This window comes from Trichomycterus rosablanca, chromosome 10 (genome assembly GCF_030014385.1).
Source record: "Trichomycterus rosablanca isolate fTriRos1 chromosome 10, fTriRos1.hap1, whole genome shotgun sequence".
NCBI classification, from domain to species: domain Eukaryota; kingdom Metazoa; phylum Chordata; class Actinopteri; order Siluriformes; family Trichomycteridae; genus Trichomycterus; species Trichomycterus rosablanca.
Genome location: NC_085997.1, coordinates 8,659,303 through 8,675,266, shown reverse-complemented (window position 1 = coordinate 8,675,266; position 15,964 = coordinate 8,659,303). Strand labels below are relative to the sequence as shown.

General features: G+C 42.9%; 1 protein-coding gene, 1 long non-coding RNA gene and 1 other non-coding gene across 6 annotated transcripts; all 3 read left to right on the top strand.

Annotated features, from left to right (window-relative positions):
- The first annotated feature begins 34 nt into the window (after nt 1-34).
- On the top strand, nt 35-704 carry LOC134321211 (serine/threonine-protein kinase pim-1-like). The gene is made up of 2 exons (XM_063002817.1): nt 35-91; nt 232-704. Exon 2 carries the CDS (start codon nt 310-312, stop codon nt 697-699), a length of 390 nt encoding a protein of 129 aa, XP_062858887.1. The 5' UTR covers nt 35-91; nt 232-309; the 3' UTR covers nt 700-704.
- A 198-nt stretch (nt 705-902) lies between these two features.
- On the top strand, nt 903-5,185 carry LOC134321212 (uncharacterized). Of its 4 annotated transcripts, XR_010013810.1 has the most exons (6): nt 903-917; nt 4,094-4,218; nt 4,334-4,367; nt 4,659-4,756; nt 4,857-4,976; nt 5,084-5,185. It is a non-coding gene; the product is annotated as an uncharacterized LOC134321212 (long non-coding RNA). The 4 variants fall into 4 exon arrangements; XR_010013812.1 differs by lacking the exon at nt 4,094-4,218; XR_010013811.1 differs by lacking the exons at nt 903-917; nt 4,094-4,218 and adding an exon at nt 3,865-3,879.
- An 8,190-nt stretch (nt 5,186-13,375) lies between these two features.
- On the top strand, nt 13,376-13,448 carry trnak-uuu (transfer RNA lysine (anticodon UUU)). The gene has a single exon. It is a non-coding gene; the product is annotated as a tRNA-Lys (tRNA).
- The last annotated feature ends 2,516 nt before the right edge of the window (nt 13,449-15,964 follow it).

The window sequence follows — 15,964 nt, the reverse complement described above, 5'->3', positions numbered from 1 at the left end:
GTTCCTGATTTTAATCGTTTTGTTTTGCATGTTTTAATAGGTTGCTATTAAGATTGTGCTGAAGAGTGGCTGTGACAGATTCATCACCATTGTAAGTAACATTTGTTTCACTTGTGAAATATTGCAAAGATGCAACAGCCATATAAAAAAAACCTTATCTTATAAATGACATGATGCATTAAAATGCAAAATAGCATCGAATGTAACCGCCACTCTGCCTATTTACTATAGATTCCAACCCCATGCTAACCATGTCTGCTCAAATATTAGCCTGGTGAGAAGAACGGTCTCCCTGTAGAGGTGGCGTTGATGCTGATGGTGTCCGAGCCACCTCGCTGCGAACGTGTCCTGGAGCTCCTGGAATGGTTCGACATGCCCGAGTGCTACGTCTTGATCCTGGAGCGACCCGCCTGCTGCATGGACCTCTTCGAATACCGCAGGAACGTCTCACTTCCCGAACATCTGGCTCAGGTCATCATGTGGCAGGTGGTTCTCGCCGCCCGTCATTGCCGTGATCGTGGCGTTCTCCATCGGGATATCAAGGAGCAGAACCTTCTGGTCAGTTTCGACACGTTAGAGGTCAAGCTCATAGACTTTGGCTGTGGGGACTTGCTCAAGTCGACACCCTACAGACGTTTTGCAGGTAATTGTACCTCGGAGGTCAGTAGCTATGAAACACAGATGACAGCGATCGCATAGGAAAGCCGTGTGTGTGAACCGTTTCTCTCACTTTTATTCAGGCACCATACTATACGCCCCACCTGAATGGATCGAGGAAGGTAAGTATCATGGTTGCGCTGCAACGGTGTGGAGCCTGGGCGTCCTTTTGTTTGTTCTAGTGTGTGGAGAGCTGCCATTCTGGAATGAGAGGGAGATCGCTGCTGGACACCTGATCTTCAAAGCTGGTGTGTCTATGGGTAAGAAAATGCAGAAACATAAGAAGCATGTCTCTTTTCGTTTTTTTTTTAAAGTGATGTTAAATAGTTTCTATTACAATGTTGTAACGACCTGATCACTGCACGCACAGCCTGCCGTCATCTGATCAGACGCTGCCTGGCCAAGGATCCGAATAAGCGACCCAGCCTCGAGATGATCCTGGAGCACAACTGGTTTTCAGAGATCCTTAGGAACTAAGTCCAGGTGTAAGGTTTCCTGCGGCGTTGGGACTAACCTACCTTGGTCCCCGGCGTTGCAGGAATTACAGATCCTCTGGAACAAAGGCCTTAAATTAGAGGTCTCCTAATTAAGGCTGACGACCTGCAGCTGCACCTGCTTATTTAAGCAGGCACCATGCAGCCACAGGTTGTCACGCCTTTGTCCCTGTTTCGTTTGGTTTGGTTTCTTTTAGTTTAAGTCGACGTTTTTGTTTTACTCCCAGCCACAGCAAGGATTGGCTGGTGATTTAGCACACGGGTTCCCCGAACTTCGCGACGGCGATTTCGGGGTGTCCCGTGTGCTAAACAGGTGTGCGGCTTCCCGATCGTGCTGAGGCGCGGTCGGTGACATGGCCACCTGTCCCCGAACTTCGTGACGGCGAGTTCAGCGTGTTCTTTGCACAATACGGGTTGGTTTCATTCCAGCTTCGGCTTGGTGATAAACCACCCGATTCCCGAACTTCGCGACGGTGAGTTCGGTGTATCCCCGAACATCGCGACGGCGAGTTCGGCGTGTTCCTTGCACTATACGGGTTGGCTGTTTTCCCCCGCCGCTTATGCGGTCTTTGGGAATTCAGCCCACGAGCCCGTTATGCAAGCGCTCCGGGTGTGTTCCTTGCACTATACGGGTTAGCTGTTCTCCCCTGCCGCTTAAGCGGTCTTTGGGAATTCAGCCTGCGAACCCGTTATGCAAGCGCTCCGGGTTGGCTGTTTTTCCCCCGGCGCTTAAGCGGTCTTTGGGAATACAGCCATCGCTCCGAACGACGCGACGGCGAGTTCGGTGTGTTCTTTGCGTTAAACGGATTGGTTGCATTCCAGCTGCGGCTGACGATCAAGCCATCCGTTTCCCCGAACATCGCAACGGCGAGTTTGGTGTGTTTCTTGTTTCCTATAGGTGAGCTTCTGCCTGGTGACAGCATGGTGCGACTAGTGACAGAGCCACCGATTTCCTCGGACTGCGCTGACGCGGGTCTGGATTATTCTCTTGTTTCCTATAGGTGAGCTTCTGCCTGGTGACAGCATGGTGCGACTAGTGACAGAGCCACCGGTTTCCTCGGACTGCGCCGACGCGGGTCCGGATCATTCTCTTGTTTCCTATAGGTGAGCTTCTGCCTGGTGACAGCATGGTGCGACTAGTGACAGAGCCACCGGTTTGCTCGGACTGCGCTGACGCGGGTCCGGATCATTCTCTTGTTTCCTATAGGTGAGCTTCTGCCTGGTGACAGCATGGTGCGACTAGTGACAGAGCCACCGGTTTCCTCGGACTGCGCCGACGCGGGTCCGGATCATTCTCTTGTTTCCTATAGGTGAGCTTCTGCCTGGTGACAGCATGGTGCGACTAGTGACAGAGCCACCGGTTTGCTCGGACTGCGCTGACGCGGGTCCGGATCATTCTCTTGTTTCCTATAGGTGAGCTTCTGCCTGGTGACAGGATGGTGCGACTAGTGACAGAGCCACCGGTTTCCTCGGACTGCGCCGACGCGGGTCCGGATCATTCTCTTGTTTCCTATAGGTGAGCTTCTGCCTGGTGACAGCATGGTGCGACTAGTGACAGAGCCACCGGTTTGCTCGGACTGCGCTGACGCGGGTCCGGATCATTCTCTTGTTTCCTATAGGTGAGCTTCTGCCTGGTGACAGCATGGTGCGACTAGTGACAGAGCCACCGGTTTCCTCGGACTGCGCCGACGCGGGTCCGGATCATTCTCTTGTTTCCTATAGGTGAGCTTCTGCCTGGTGACAGCATGGTGCGACTAGTGACAGAGCCACCGGTTTCCTCGGACTGCGCCGACGCGGGTCCGGATCATTCTCTTGTTTCCTATAGGTGAGCTTCTGCCTGGTGACAGCATGGTGCGACTAGTGACAGAGCCACCGGTTTCCTCGGACTGCGCCGACGCGGGTCTGGATCATTCTCTTGTTTCCTATAGGTGAGCTTCTGCCTGGTGACAGCATGGTGCGACTAGTGACAGAGCCACCGGTTTGCTCGGACTGCGCTGACGCGGGTCCGGATCATTCTCTTGTTTCCTATAGGTGAGCTTCTGCCTGGTGACAGCATGGTGCGACTAGTGACAGAGCCACCGGTTTCCTCGGACTGCGCCGACGCGGGTCTGGATCATTCTCTTGTTTCCTATAGGTGAGCTTCTGCCTGGTGACAGCATGGTGCGACTAGTGACAGAGCCACCGGTTTGCTCGGACTGCGCTGACGCGGGTCCGGATCATTCTCTTGTTTCCTATAGGTGAGCTTCTGCCTGGTGACAGCATGGTGCGACTAGTGACAGAGCCACCGGTTTCCTCGGACTGCGCTGACGCGGGTCTGGATCATTCTCTTGTTTCCTATAGGTGAGCTTCTGCCTGGTGACAGCATGGTGCGACTAGTGACAGAGCCACCGGTTTGCTCGGACTGCGCTGACGCGGGTCCGGATCATTCTCTTGTTTCCTATAGGTGAGCTTCTGCCTGGTGACAGCATGGTGCGACTAGTGACAGAGCCACCGGTTTCCTCGGACTGCGCCGACGCGGGTCCGGATCATTCTCTTGTTTCCTATAGGTGAGCTTCTGCCTGGTGACAGCATGGTGCGACTAGTGACAGAGCTACCGGTTTCCTCGGACTGCGCCGACGCGGGTCCGGATCATTCTCTTGTTTCCTATAGGTGAGCTTCTGCCTGGTGTCAGCATGGTGCGACTAGTGACAGAGCCACCTGTCCCCGGACATCGCGACGGCGAGTTCGGGTTATTCTCTAATTTCCTCTATGGAGAAGCTCCTGTCCTGCAATGCCGGTCGCGACGGCCTCGCAAGCCGCGATGGGGATTCGCGACTCGGTTTCATTTCCCTTTGTTAAAACGTTATATCCCTGATTATTATTTGTTTACTTTTATTAATAAACTTTTCTGTTACTTAACTCTGCATCTTGGGTCCTCCTTTTCCCCCCCCACGTAACACCAGGTCAGTTAGAACAAATAAGGATAGACCTAAATGGATATAGCTAAGAGTCTGTGTTAGCATATAGGCCAGATCACACGTTGCAATGAATCATCGTTGCATTTTGCTAATAACATCAAAGACACTAGGTTAGTAATTGGTGTGTAAAGAACTTTTAACCAAATAAAATCATACATTTTTATAGTTATAACAACAATTTCTCATGTCAAACTGTTTTTTTTTTTCCTTTTCTTTACTCTACAGGCACCTGTATGGGTTTGTAGCAGACAGATCATGGGTGAGCATATCAGAGACTAAGCAATGACTAAATGTGTATGAACAAAACCGTCCACTGTTTGCTTTCATGTAATGTAAAAGTAATCTGAGAGCATGAACACCAGAAAACACAACAGGAGTGATTTGGAGATCAGCAAAATTTTGTGGATCAGCTTGACGAGTCAGTCGACTGAATAATACTGAAGTTTTTCAAGCTGCTTTTCATCTGTTTCCCCCCTCAGATAATTATTAGCTTAACATCCCCTTAACACATGATGGAAATCAATCTCACATTATGTTTTCACCACCACAGCACAGGTCTGCTACAAGAACACATCCAGAGGTTTTTAGCTGAGGTTCAGATCACCTCCATTCCTCAGCACCATGTACATACCACGCCAGGTCAGAAAGGTGAGTGCTGGAGAAAGTGGTTTAGGCAGTTAGGAGTTTAACATAATTTAAACATCAATGATTGATATGGGTGTGTGTGTTCTGGGTAATTGTCTTATAGAAAGCCCCATCAATGAACAAGTCTAACCTACTGGAAGAAGCAACCAGATCAGATTTGGGCCTAAGTACCTTGATACCTCACAGAAGATGAAATGACTTTGAGTCACCACAACAATCTACGGTGGGTGTCTGGGAATGGATCCTGCAGACTTGTAACACATGTGTATTGTGCCTTGATTCCAGTCGATGGTAATTTAACGGTCAGTACATTGTTTTGTGTCCCTACAGATCAACGACCACGTCTGTCATCCTGAAAGCACTTTGACCTTCTCTGTGATGGTGTATGAGACAAGAGAGGAAACAAAACCAATAAAATATTGAATAAAACTGTGTTTGTACTGGCGTGTGTATTTTCTTTACCTACTTTATGACTTGCACAACACAGGAGAGCACCTTTTATGAGTAATTGATGCAGAAATGTAGATGAATCCTAAACAAGTTTGGAATGACCTTTTCCTGCAGCTGTAGTTTTGTACAGCTGAGAACGTATGGATATAAAAAATTATCAAAATTACCCTCTACAGTTGGCACATTTTGCCCAGCAACATTCCAGGAAACCAGACTTCACTCACTAAATCACTAAAGCACTTTATTTAAACCAGAGGGTCTAATGTCATGTAACAAAAAGCATTTTCAAAACTTATTTTGTTTATTAAAACATGTTACATATGACATGTTCTGACATTTCAACAACAAATGTTTAAAAACAACATAAAGGCACTGATCCCATAAACTGTAGTCCAGTGGTCATCAACAGGAACACTTCCATGTTTTTAATAGAAGACTGTGCAACTCCCCAGCACATCACTGTTGTTTAGAACTGGCACTACTTATGTCTGTCCAAAGATCTCTCATGGTTCTGTACAGGCTAAACAACAGAAACAGAAATGAACAAGCAACTCGTCACATAAGTGATAAAATATTATAAACTGAAATCTTTATCAATGAATAATGGAAAAAAAAATTCAAGTTAAATCAAGCAAAGTAAGGTGTGACTCATTTGAGAGTCGTTGCCCCACCTTGCCAGGTGTAAATTGGGGTTAAACTGACTAGGAGGGACATGCTTTATAGGTGGCTGACCAATTGGTGTAAAGTCCCTGGGATAAAGCAGGTTGTGTCTAAAGGTGTTGCTGGGTCTGAAATGCACCAGGGTGTCATGCTTGGAGAAGATAAGAGTTGTTTCTAAATTCCCTGAGGAATGTACATTCATGTTGTAACGACCAGTGTTGCCAGATTTTATTTGAAAGTGGCAGGGTCAAAAAGAGGGTTTTTATTTGGGGGAGTAGAATTTTGGCAGTGTTATTATGACGTTAGTATACTCCCACCATGATTTCTGGGGTGACTGTCAGTTTCATAGTTGTTTGACAGTTTGATTGTTACTGAGGAGAAGATAGTCGATGTAATTTTATCATGGTGGTACCTGGGTGATAATCTTGAAGCTTCAAATATTGTTATCAAAGCATGTAGAATGTATTTTAAATTTTTTTTTATTGTATAAATATACTCAGATAACCCAGAATAATATAATTTAGTAATGTATTATTCTAATATACTGTACATTGATCAGCTATAACATTAAAACCACCTCCTTGTTTCTACACTCACTGTCCATTTTATGAGCTCCACTTACCATATAGAAGCACTTTGTAGCTCTACAATTACTGACTGTAGTCCATCTGTTTTTCTGCATGTTTTGTTAGTCCCCTTTCATGCTGTTGCTGTGGCCACAACGCAGAGTACTAACCACTATACAATCACGGCTTCCCAGCGCTCAGCCACTGGTGGCTCACGTCAGCTGCTCCCTGATAGACTGCAGTCATAGTTCCAACAGAACAAGCTGCTTGAGCTACAGCAACAAGGCGCCAAGGAACTAATATGCAGAGTTTTACTCGAGTCCAATCAAAAAGGACAATTCCCATACCGGGAGTAGAACCCGGGTCGCCTGGGTGAAAACCAGGAATCCTGACAGCTAGACCATATGGGAAACTGCAAGGCTTAGCACCGGCTGATGCCAGAATCAGCCACTTCTTTTCGCTCTTACAAGCCTTTGTCGTTTTGACAAGACGTGCATTGTTGGATGTGGGGTACAGAGAACCATACATGAGGAGTTAGAGAGACAAAAAAAGGCATAAGGTAACCGAGCCAGCCAGGAGTCAAACCTAGAATCTTCTGATCCGTAGTCAGACCCGTTATCCATTGCACCTCTGGCCCCTCTTGGGTTGTGGTCGTGACTTTCCTGAAGCTCCGGCCCCATTTCTGTCTCTTGACAGAAGCCCTTGACAACCCTTAAGTCAGTCTGTTTTGGTTTGGTTCAGTTCGTCCTAAAGGCTGCGATAAACGTTTCAAATAAACTGAGTCTGTGATGGTTTAAAAGCAACGCATAATATAGAAAAGAGTCTGGCTGCGTCCGAAATCGCATACTTCCATACTCAATAGTACGTGAAATGAGTACGCTAGAGCGGTTAGTATGTCCGAATACATAGTATGCACAAAGAGGTACGTGAGAAGTACCCGGATGACCTACTTCTTTGGCAGCCATGTTTGAGTATGCAAGCGATGCACACTTTCGGTCCGCTAATGTATCCCATAATGCAACTGGAGCTGGGTAGGCGTTCACAGCGGAGAAAGAAAGAAGAAGAAAGATGTCCTCTGTTTACAAGTGTAAGTAAGATAAACAGAATAAAAAATTTATTATTGCGTACAACCCTAAATAACGTTATGATTAGCTTTATGTAAAACGACAGAATTGATTTTGTCTGATTTTAAAAGTGTTATACACCTGTTACCTGTGAGTTTTTAAGTCAGCCAAGGTTATTGTTGTATACTCAAGAAATATAATCCGATAACGCATGTGCTAGGTTAAATATTCAGGATTAACGTCGGTGCTGGTAGATTTACATCTTGTTATTCTGGTAGGACAATAAAAGCGATATACTACTTTTTATTCAATGTATTTAACTACATAGTGTTGTACAACATTACATGTGTACTTAATACTATTGTATTTTAATACTTGCAAATTTGAATACTTGCATACTTTAATACTTGCTTACTATAATACTTTGCATTAATATATAATAATAATAATACATTTTATTTATATAGCGCTTTTCAAGATACTCAAAGACGCTTTACATAAGACAAATAATCAAAACAAATACGTACATACACCATACAAATCATAGTACAAAATCAAAATAGTACATCAACATCAAAAATAATTAAGATAAAAACAAAGAGAGCAACATAAGACAGTTCATTAAAAATTTGCTAAATTATGAGAGAGAACAACAAATATAGAACAATTTCTTAAAATTAGACAGAAACAGGACAGATTCACATGCAATCAGGAAACTGAAAACTTTACAAGTTTTAGGATCTAGGACTTCACATTTCTGTCGTGATCTAAGTATAAAAACTATTAAAAAGAATAGCAAAAATAAAAGCGTGTGAAATAAAAATTTCGTGTTGTTACAAGTTAAATGCCATTTTGAATAGATGAGTTTTGAGAAGTGACTTGAATTTGGACAGGTCAGGACAATCTCGTAGGTGTTTGGGGAGAGCATTCCATAAAGATGGAGCAGCTATGGAAAAGGCCCTGTCACCCCAGGTCCGGTGCTTGGTCCTAGAGGGTATGGACAGTAGGTTAGCCTCAGAAGAGCGAAGGCTACGGGAGGGAATGTGCTGATGGAGCAGGTCGGTGAGGTAGGATGGGGCCTGATTATGGAGAGCTTTGTGAGTGAATAGAAGAATTTTGAATTGAATGCGTTGAGCAACGGGAAGCCAATGAAGTTTTTGGAGAACAGGTGTAATATGATCACGGGAGCGAGTATGAGTAAGGAGGCGAGCAGCTGAATTCTGGATATACTGAAGTTTTTTTAGGATTTTGTTAGATGTACCATAAAGGATGCTATTGCAATAATCAATTCTGGATGTAATAAAAGCATGAATCAAGGTTTCGGCGGCAGAAAAGGAGAGTGATGGACGTAGACGTGCTATGTTTTTTAGATGAAAGAAAGCAGTTTTGGTGATGTGATTTACATGGCGGTCAAAAGAGAGGTTGCTATCAAAAATTACACCAAGATTTCGGATGTTAGAAGACGGAGACAAAGTGTCATTATCAATGGTAATTTGAAAATTTTTTGTGGTTTTTGCCAGGGTTGTAGGACCTACGATGATCATATCAGATTTTTCACAGTTTAATTTGAGGAAATTAGCTTTCATCCACAATTTCATTTCAGTGATGCAATTTGTCAGAGTGGAGTGAAGTTCAGTATTAATGGATTTGGAGGAGATGTAAAGCTGAATATCATCAGCATAGCAGTGGAAATGTAAACCATGCCGACGTATGATGTCACCAAGGGGGAGCATATAAAGAATAAACAAAAGGGGACCTAACACTGAGCCTTGGGGAACGCCTTGGGACAGTGGAGCAATGGCAGAACTACAATTGTTGATATTAACAAACTGTTGTCTGTTTACGAGATATGACCTTAACCACAAAAGGGCAGTACCAGTGATGTTGACAGAGGATTCAAGGCGGGACAGAAGAATGGAGTGATTAATGGTGTCAAAAGCTGCAGTAAGATCAAGGAGGACAAGAATATTAATTTGTCCAGAGTCTGAGGAAAGAAGAAGGTCATTTGTGACTTTGAGGAGGGCTGACTCAGTGCTGTGCTGGGGGCGGAAACCAGACTGAAATGATTCAAATAGATTATTGGAATTTAGGTGATCTTTGAGCTGTGAGGCAACAACACGTTCCAGTATTTTCGACAGAAATGGAAGATTGGAAATGGGCCGAAAGTTACTCATAATGTTAGAGTCAAGTTCAGGTTTTTTAAGTATGGGAGTAACAGCAGCCAATTTGAGTGATTGAGGGACTGAGCCAGAACTAAGAGAGGAATTGATTATCTCTGTGATAAGTGATGAGATAACTGGAAAACAACCCTTAACCAGTTTTGATGGAGCAGGATCCAAAACACAAGTGGAGCTTCGCATCCCTGTTAAGATCTCAGATAGGTCCAAATGAGACACAGGTGAGAACTGAGACAGAGGCTGGGTAATAAATTGAGGTGAGATAGGCGGAGAAACAGAGATGACAGGGGAAACTGTCAGAAAATTGTGGATATTCTCAACTTTTGTTTGAAAAAATGAGAGGTAAGAGTTACACTTGTCAACTGTAAAGGAATTGGTAGTATTGTCAACTGGTTTGAGAAGTTTATTTATTGTGGAAAAGAGAGTCTTAGGATTTGTTGATCCAGCATGTATGAGTTCGGAATAGTAAGTGGATCGGGCTGCCGTAAGAGCGTCTTTGTAATGTTGAAGATAATCAGAATAAATCTGATAATGTACTGTTAGACCGGTTTTTTTATAAAGTCTTTCAAGCTGGTGTTTACGGGATTTCATTTGGTGAAGCTCAATTGTGTACCATGGTGCAGAATGACTAAATGAAACAAATTTGGTTCTCAAAGGAGCCAGCTCATCAAGACATGAGGCGAGTATGTCATTATAGTAATCGACAAGGTCAGATGAAGTACTAGACAGTACAGGACAGACAGACATCTTTTTAACAAGAGAATCTGAGAAAGCAGAGGGAGAGATATATTGAAGATTCCTGAAGGATATTTTACGTTTAGCTGTAGTGATGGGCTTAGTGACCTCAATGTCCATGATGATTGTCAAATGATCAGAGACAGTAAGGTCATGGCTGGACGGCTGATGAACTAGGACACCAGTAGAGCAGACAAGGTCAAGAGTATGACCTTTTTTATGAGTTGGAAAATTTATATGTTGTGTGAAATTAAAACACTGTAACAATTCCAAAAATTCCCTGGCAAATTTACAGTTGTTGTCATCAATATGGATGTTAAAATCACCCATAAGCAGTACAGAGGATGAGAGGGCACTAAGCTGGGTTAAAAAATCTGAAAAGTCAGAGAGAAAGGAAGCGTTTGGCTTTGGCGGACGATACACCACAGCAGTGACCAGAGGAGTAGGCCCTGACAACTTGAAAGCCAGGTGTTCAAAAGAAAGAGCAGCAGGAAAAGACAAAGTGGTTATTTTAATATCATCCCTATAGACTGCAACAACACCACCACCTCGCCCTTCCATACGAGGTTCATCAATATACGAGTATCCCATTGGCGTGGTCTGATTTAACGTAAAATAATCCAAGGGTTTATGCCAAGTTTCAGTGAGACAGAAAAAGTCTAGTTCACTGTCAGATATAAATTCACTAAGTACAGTACTTTTTGTGTTGAGTGAACGAACATTAAGCAATGCCATTTTCAAGTGGTATTGTTGTGTAGTTGGCTGTGAGGAACGAGGAAGAGAACGGAGATTTGCAAAGTCCACTCCGCGTTTCCCATCCCACTCCGTGGACAGCGTTGTCATGGAGACTACACCGCTACTGGTGTGCAAGGCAGCAGCGCTCTGATGACGTGTTTGCGGAGTGACAGTGCGCACGGCTGACCAGAAGGATGGAATAGCGTTACCGTTTCGAAAATAAACAAGCTTTCTCCGGGAGCCCCTGTGAATATAACGAGGCCGGCGAAAGAGTCCAAGCTGTTTGATGACTGAAATACACGATGGAGTAGTGCAATTGTTGAACTTCCTCAGCTGGTCAACGGAATAGTTCAACTTCGTGCCGATCCCAGGAAAACTCATCCACCGTTCACCACCGGCCGCAGACGCGATGTACAGTAGAAAGAACAAAAAGTATCAAAAGAACAAATAAAAGTATCAAAAGTAACATAAAAGAAATAGATCCACAAGGTGTGTAAAAAGATGAAAACGAAAAACGATAAAATAAAATACGATAAAATACGGTAACGGTAGCGGCAGCCAAATGCGCCAGCGTCCACCATCATGTTATGGAAGAATGTTTAATGCAAAGGAACCGACTAAAACTAATACAGACGTGAGTGACGAATCACACTTCTCCGTCTGGCGATCCGATGGACGAGTCTGGGTTTGGCGGTTGCCAGGAGAACGGTACTTGTCTGACTGCATTGTGCCGAGTGTAAAGTGTGGTGGAGGGGGGATTATGGTGTGGGGTTGTTTCTCAGGAGTTGGGCTCGGCCCCTTAGTTCCAGTGAATGGAACTCTTAATGCTTCAGCACACCAAGAGATTTTGGACAATTTCATGCTCCCAACTTTGTGGGAACAGTTTGGGGATGGCTAGGTGGAGGCAAACCGCAAATTACAAAAACAGTGGCCACATTTCATGTCAATCACATTGACCTGTTAAAATGAGGGGCGATCTACCAGTATGCACTGTGCGATCGACTGGTAGATCGCGATCGACGTATTGGGCACCCCTGATGTGTTACAACTGTACTTTTGGTAACCCCTTTGGAGTCCTTCTAAGGAATTGCTCCTGATAACTTTTATTGTTTATTGAAACACAAATTTTCCATCACAGATCTGTTTCAAAATTTGTAAGGTCAGTTATCAGATCTTGTATTTCTAAATTAAACTGTAATGAGTGACATTATGAGCTTTAATTAACATATCCTCCTGAGACAGAGCAATTCATTTTTGTCCCCTGTGGGAACATGTGTCCGAGATCTCTAACACAAACACCATTGATGCAATCCATTTGAGTACTACTGTACTTTATAGAGTACACCTTGGGCTTTTTAGTAATGTCACATTTGTGGGTGTGTGGCAGCTCATGATCTTTCTTGTAATCTATTCCTAATAATCAAATAGTTTCAAAAGATTTAAAAAATATACAGCAATTTTATTCAATGTCCTTTGTAGTGGACAGCAGGACTTTCTACCCCCTGTTTTTAGCCTATTTCTATACAATAGAAATAGAATTGTGGTCAAACTTTATTAACAAGGCAAGTTTATTAAAATAAACGTTTTTTTTTTTGTATATTAGCTTCTACATATTTTCGGATGCTACGGACAAAACTGTGTTGTACTGCTATGATGATACGACTATGTTCCAAACCCTTTTAGACTCTTCCACCACCGTAAGCGCTTCTCTCTGTTAGTTCAGCTCATTAAATATATTATCCACTGTATCGCTTACTTTTAGAAACCCAATTCCAAGGTTTAGACAGAAGAGAAAATGTCAATGTAAATAGACAGCAGTTTGTAAAAGATTTATATTCTAGCATACAAACATACATCGCTCCAAAATATGAAAATTGTACAAACATTGTGATCATTTAATGGCATCACGTAATACGAAAGTCAATGTGTCATTGCTCACTGAAACTATATCTTTTTAGATTGTTATGTATGGTGGAGGGTTTGTATAAAGCATGTGCTGTCAGAAGTGGAATTTGAACCCACACCTCCAGGGAAGACTGCAAACTGAACACAGTGCCGTAGACCGCTCGGCCATCCCGACCAGCGAGCTCTTTTGGCAATATAGTGTATAATCGACTTCAAGAGAGCCGAGACAGTTATAAAACCTTTTCATATGAATTGAAGTTTTACAGGACAACTCATGTTAAAGTTTGTAATTCAAGTCACGTCCTTGTGAGGATTAAAGCAGCTTGCAGAGCCTGGATAGCTCAGTCGGTAGAGCATCAGACTTTTAATCTGAGGGTCCAGGGTTCAAGTCCCTGTTCAGGTGAGTTGTTTCTTACTGCATTAGGTAAGCGGTAATGTCCTGTACTACATGGTTTATTTCAGGGGTCATCAAACTACTTTAGGTAGATGCTTTAATTTGACCGGCCCCTTTAACCACAGCAGCAGTACATGTTGTCTGGCCGCTGTTCATCTTCAAACTCACAGTATAATAACGGGGAAAAAATAACAGAGGAAACCAAAATTGGCCTCCCGGAGTCTCAGTAGATTATACGGCAGCGATCCAACGGGTGGCGCTCCAAGCATGAGGGGAGTGATTGGCGCATCAATAGAGAGATGAGTGACCGCAGCCACTGAACTGTGTTGCAAAGCAGTTAAGTGGGATTTCGTTTTGAAAATCCTCGTGTCCTGTGTTAATTTCATTAAAGCTAATGCTCTTAACTACAGGCAGTTTCAGGAATTCTTGTCTGAGCTGAAGATGGGCTTTACTGAGATCTGCTGGCTGAGTCGGGACGAGTTTTGAAATGTTTTAACGACCTGCTCCCGGAGATCAACGCATTTATGCATCCAAAATCAAAACTCAAGCACATTGTTTAATTTGTATGCTTCTCTTTCCATTGCTCCCCGATCTCAATAAAACATGCACTCAAAGTAACTACCGTTTTCGGGAGCATCTGGATCTGTGAGCAGACTTTTTTGAAGTTGAAACACCTTAAATCTCCAACCGGATGCAGTCAGACTGCTAAATTGCTCCACCCCTCATGTACTGTCTATTCACCAGTTACCTTAAACACCTGTGACCTGGTGCTGCCTTTTTCTGCTGATATAGTTCGAATCATGCACTTTAGATCCACATAAAGCTGCTGTAGTTCCTGTGCAATACTTGAATGTAAATGTAAATATTTAAAATTCCTATCTTAGTTATTTCTTCTAGTCTTTTTAAGTCCTAAGTTTTATTTTTACTTAACTTGGTTTTCTTGCTATTTATATTTTATATATTATTATGTTTACACACACCGAGACCTGAGTAAGTGCATTTCGTTCTAATCATGTACATGGTTTTGAATGACAATAAAGCTGAGTCTGAGTCAGATCCAGACTCACTGATCAACATTTATTAGCTATTATGACTGGCAGTAACAAATATGGAACCTGATGCTTACTCTCGTCAGGCAAAAGCAGGCTCACAGTTCACACTGATTTTTTAAGGAAACACTGTATGAGGTAGGATAATGAAAATTATTAAAATAAATAACATTTCTGCATTATCATTATGAACTACAATTATACAAAGCACAGACAATACATCCAGTATACATAGTAAATAGCTTTTTTGGGTGTGTTTACTATTTCACCTGCGGTCCGGCCCCCCGAAACACTGAAGAACAGTAATCTGGCCCTTTGGTTAAAAAGTTTGAGGACCCCTGATTTATTTAGAATGGTGAAGAATTTGTACTTTGTGAGATATTTCTAAGTGAAATAGCATGTACTTGATCAGCTTGAAATAATAGCACACTGTGTGTGTAACATGTTCTCCACACCAACTAGTTGTACGCCCAGCTGTTTCAAACAGACTGTAGTAAATAGAGGACTGTTTAAATCTATATTTATGTGCAGCCTAATAATGCACTGAGTTTTAGATATTAATACCCACGTTTTATGTTGAATTACATGCATCATAATTTTAGTTCTTGCTTCACAGAGCCGCTTTGTTATTGCACTGCATTAAACAGCTGGTATATCCTGCACTATTTTGGCCCTTTCATAATGCAGCATCAACGCTCTGTAGTACATTACAATTTACAAAGGGTAAAGGAGGGTCCTTCATCAGGGGAATTAGCTCAAATGGTAGAGAGCTAGCTTAGCATGCGAGAGGTAGCGGGACCGATGCCTGCATTCTCCAGGTTTTAAATTCATGTAGAGAAACAGATGGACTACAGTCAGTAATTGTAGAACTACAAAGTGCTTCTATATGGTAAGTGGAGCTGATAAAATGGACAGTGAGTTTAGAAACAAAGAGGTTTTTTTAATGTTATGTTCTAACCTGTAATAAATTGCATTTCTCAAAATGTCCACTAGGTGGAGGCAAACCGCAAATTTACAATAACAATGGCCACGTTTCATGTCAATCACGCTGACCTGTTAGAATGAGGGGCGACGTACCAGTATGCACTGTGCGAACAACTGGTAGATCAGGGGTTCTCAACTGGTCTCAGCCCGTGACCCACATTTTCTCATGGTCATTAAGTCGCGACCCACTTTTATAGAATACAAACCAAACAAATTTATTTTTGAATAGCCTTCAAAAACACATTTAAACATATATATGCATGCAAAGTGAATTTAAGAGCAATTTTTTTTAAGAAACTGAGGAGGACTATGCCAACTGCATGTATAAAAGTTACTACAATAAAATTAAATATCAAAACTGATCAAATTAAATATCAAAACTGCACAAAATAAATAAGGCCACAAAATTTGATATTTCACTTCTCTGCATATCTCTGCATTCAGAGTACATTAGTAAGAAACTGAGGAGGATCATGCCAACTGCATGTATAA

Excerpts from the sequence above, each read along its gene's own strand:
- LOC134321211 (XM_063002817.1), top strand. The coding sequence starts at position 310 with ATGCTGATGGTGTCCGAGCCACCTCGCTGCGAACGTGTCCTGGAGCTC.